Raw genomic sequence first — 4,447 nt, forward strand, 5'->3', positions numbered from 1 at the left:
TTAGTGTTGCATAGATTAAAGTCATTTTCAAAACCAATTTTGGGTTAATGTCAAAGATTCAAAGAACCTATATTTGTTTATAGTGCAAATTTATTGACCTCTTCGCTTTCCTTTTTATTTTCTTCTCTTTTTCCATCTGTTTTCACTCCTTTACAGCTCTCTCTCTATTTATTTACTGCTATTTCACAAATAATTGTGTCATATTTCAATCCCATCTCTAATTTTCTTTTTTAATGAAACAATTGCATTGAATTAATTGATTTTAATTTCCGTAACTACAAATTATTTTAAAGTATATATATATATCTATAGAACCACGGTTTCCACTGACCGGGTTCATGATTAAACGAAGCAAACAACTTGAAGAGTACAATGATTAAGCCAACCAGGAGGAGTGGGTCTTCAAGTTTATAATTAGCTTACACACATAATTAAAAAATTATAAAAATCCGACACGTGGGATTTTTCTCCATCTTGTCTTAATTTGACATTCGAAGAATTAATGACTAATAAACATAATGATTAAACTATATATCTTTAATTAATATATGGATAAATGATGGAGGTTGTCGGGAATGTGTGAGAATACGAAGTCCAAAGCCTCGAAGAGTTGGAACTAAGCTGTCGGCTACCGCCTCCTCTCTCTTTTGGGTCAATTTTCGGCTCGATTGTGTGTGTGTGTATATATGTAACTCCAAAATGATTTTTTTTGTTTGTATGCATAATGGCTTTTAATTCAGCCATTTAGAAGGAATTAGCGACAACATGTTTTATGATGTTTATTATATTTATTTTGGTAGTATTCTTTTAAAAAAACGAGTTTCAAAACTGCAATCAATTTTTCTATACGAAAATCAATTTTTCTCCATTGGTTCAATTTCGGAAATATGCAAAAAAAAAATAATGTAAATGTTCGAAGAGATTGAAGCTAGATTGGCCATAGTAATTAATATTCCAGTTAAAAATAGTATCTCAAAGTGACTAAATAACTTGTTTCTCTCTTTTAAAACATATAGAGATATTTATTGTTTAGTTTACTTATGTGTCATAAATAGCCTCTAATCTTGTCACTGTATGGTAACATTGAAGAGTCAAAAGGTAAATTAATTTCCACTAATCACATATATGATTACCCATTAGCGATTCAACAGAAATACTACATGTTATTTACAAACGCATAAAAAGTAAAAATACTAAAGGCTACTTTTTTCTGTCACGACACAATCCTAAAAACGTATGCGTGAAACTAAAAATTGATACAAAATATTTTAATATTTTCAGATGATAATATAGATTATTTTCTGCTAAAATCCGATCATAACGTCACTCTCTTGATTTGCTTCAATGTGTTTTTGTGGTGCATGCCCTGCACCTCACGGATTCATTTTTTTTATTTTTTTAAAAATCTAAATAATAACCTCTAGTTAAGTTTTTTAATTTTTGTATCATGTGATGTGCGGATTTTGGTCTTGTCTTATTACAATAATAAATCCAAACCGACTTGTGTTTAGTTTTGTTTTTGGCAACCAAGTCATGCAATGAGCATAATTAAGCGGATTGAAATTTGGTTGGCAAAGTGAAGAGACAAAACTGCATTTTAAAATATCAAATTGAAATTCAACAGAATATTAAAACAAAATTAATATTTCATTGTCACGTTCAAAAGGATTTATATATATATACATATATATGCGTGTGTACCATTCAATTATCTAAAATTTTAATCATTAGAAATGAAATCGGAGACTATTTGGTGACTCAAACTTGTATATATGTCGGAGACAGACTTGAAAATAATGTTGTCGAAGATGCTTTGAATCGGTACAAACAAACACGACACGTGTTCGAAACAAAGTTTGTTTTTTTAGGATTAAATAATTCTATTATTAGAAAAAGAAATATTAGATCATATTTTTAAATGTTCATCCGTTTTCTTTTAAGAATTTTAACGTTATCGTTTTTGTTGGATAATGATCAACGAGATGGAAACTTAGGTTTGAAGACTAGACACGCTTACTGCATTTTTCATACACCTTTTATAATCTATGGTAGTTGCAATATATCTCTATATTTATTTTATCGCATATATTGTTTTTCTTTTTGTTACTAACAGATTTATTTTTGCTATCCAAATTGAAATAAATATTTTTTAAACACAATACCACAGATCTTTTAAACCATCAAATTACAGATATAAAAAAAAGTAGTAAAATCTGTCAACGTGGAACGTAAAATCTATAACTCAAATATACCATTACACGCGTGCGTCCAATATTTATCCCAATTTGCAAACATAAAAATAAAAAGAGAAAGCAAAATGACATTATTATTTAGATATTTCGAACAAATTACATTGAACACGCAATTAATATACAGGTGGTGGTGGTACTAAAACGAGTAAATATATACGTGGCCCCTTCTTCATTGATATTCCATTAAGAACCGATGACCTGTCTTGGGACCCACAGTCTTCCATCAAAATTGTTTTTCACCGTACACGTGTCGGGATATCGTGTTCCTACAGCGATCTGCTGCAGTCGGCCTTACCGAAACCCATTCTCCTGTTGGTCACATCGAACTCAACCCACAGATTCTGCTGATGGATGTTCCCGATTATGTTACTCGCTGCTCCGAGCATGCTCGATCGTCCGATTCCGATGCAGTGGACCCCACCTTCCACGTGGACCAGGACCCTCTCTTTCTCGACGAGGATCTCGACGCCTCTCCCGAACTCGAAGACGAGATCGCCTATGGACCGTCCGATCTGAATCGGGTTCCCTACAAAACACATGTCAGCAGATCCACCGTACACGTAATCCTTCTTCAGCCGCGCACCCACAAGCCTCACGATCTCTTCTCTCACTTTGTCGTAAGCCTCGTCCACCAAGTAAGTGAACTCGGATCCTGAGTCGACCATGGTTTGACCCGACCCGCCCGAGTCGGGTCGGAAAACGGAAGCCGATATGTTGAGTCTCTTCCGCCCGATTCTGATCCCTTGCAAGGGAACAGTGTACGCGAGTGGATCGAGGTTCGGCATGCGTTGACTTTGACGAAAAGTCAACAAGGACACGTACTTGAACCCGCGAGAGTTCGGGTTCTCGCCCAGGTAGAACGACCCGGTTGAGTTGGGTCCGTGTCGGGTCGGAACACAGTAAGAGAACTTGGAGACTCTGGCCTGGGAGACGAAGGAGAGACGTCCACGGTTCATTCCCAGAATGCCCCTGTCGTCGCTGGACTCGGTGGCGCAACCGAGGGTCAGAGGAGGGGTAGATTCGGTCTTTGAGAAGGTGAATTTTTCTCTGACGAGATTGCCCTCGGCGAAGGTGCCGTCGGCGTAGAAGTAGGAGTAGTGGCAGAGACGGTTGGTGTCGCAGGAGGTGGGGAGGGTAAAATCGGGAATTCGGGGTTTGCAGAGAGGATGTGAACAGGGCACGACGGAGAAGGAAGAAGACAGAGATGGATCGAACGAGGTTGTCGGGGGAGGAGATGGTTTGCGTTTGCCGTGGCATTGGATCCATGACAGTTGGCTTCCGGTGTCGAGAACCATTTGCTGGGTCTGTGGAGGAGTTCCAATGGGGAGAGAGACAATGAGGGCCATCGAGTATTTGAAGTTTGAACGGAAACTGTACGGATACGACGGCGGAGGGGTTTTCCGGCCGGCGACAAGAGAGGTTGCGAAGGGGGAGGAGTTGGTAGCGGGGGAGAGGCGGAGAGAGGTGAGACTGAGGTGGAGAGAGTGAGTGGATGAGAGAGAGATTGCGTTGCAGAAGAAGAGGAAGAAGAAGAAGGAGATGAAGAAATGTTTTGGGATCAGAGACATTGTTGCAGAGTGGATGAGAGAGGTATGGGGAGGCCAGTTGCAGTGGAGGGTGTGTGTGTTTATATATACACGCACATATATGACTTGTATGTATGTGTGTGTATATACATGCGTGCGTTTTTTTTTTGGGGGGGGGGGGGATCCATAAAATTTATTTTATAAATGATCTAATTTTTTTTAATCATTTCATAATTTTTTTAGAACTAAAACCGGTTTTGTTTGTCATTTTCAGCACCAACTAGCAAGAGTTGAGAACATGGTTTAAGTAATTGTCACTTGTTTCCGTCCTAACTGATGTTAATTTCATTAATTTTCTATAAATCGAATATTACACTGACATGGTGAAAAATAAATTATGAGTGGACGAAAAAATTGAAATTTTGTTGGGACAATTTATAAGGAGAAATGATCGTTTGACAAAAAATATAAATAACTAATTCGGAAAGATATTTGAAAAACAATTAGGTAATTTTTATTTGTGAATTCATTTCCAAACTTAATATTTCAAGTGAGTTATAATATTTTACCATAAAAGTATATGAAGCACATATATTTATTATATTTTCGTTACAAAATTAATATCGATACATATGTAATATATAATGAAAATTAAATAAATCTCCTGTC

The 4,447-nt window shown here is 36.9% G+C and overlaps 1 protein-coding gene across 1 annotated transcript; it reads right to left on the reverse strand.

The window, feature by feature from the left end:
- Window positions 1-2,218: 2,218 nt before the first annotated feature.
- LOC104805634 (aspartic proteinase PCS1) lies at window positions 2,219-3,862 on the reverse strand. Its single transcript, XM_010530265.2, has one exon. It carries the CDS (start codon window positions 3,818-3,820, stop codon window positions 2,519-2,521), a length of 1,302 nt encoding a protein of 433 aa, XP_010528567.1. The 5' UTR covers window positions 3,821-3,862; the 3' UTR covers window positions 2,219-2,518.
- Between the last annotated feature and the right edge of the window lie 585 nt (window positions 3,863-4,447).

This window comes from Tarenaya hassleriana, unplaced genomic scaffold (genome assembly GCF_000463585.1).
Source record: "Tarenaya hassleriana unplaced genomic scaffold, ASM46358v1 Cleome11, whole genome shotgun sequence".
NCBI classification, from domain to species: domain Eukaryota; kingdom Viridiplantae; phylum Streptophyta; class Magnoliopsida; order Brassicales; family Cleomaceae; genus Tarenaya; species Tarenaya hassleriana.

Bases quoted from the DNA above. Each gene is read 5' to 3' on its own strand.
- LOC104805634 (XM_010530265.2), bottom strand. From the start codon at position 3,820: ATGTCTCTGATCCCAAAACATTTCTTCATCTCCTTCTTCTTCTTCCTC.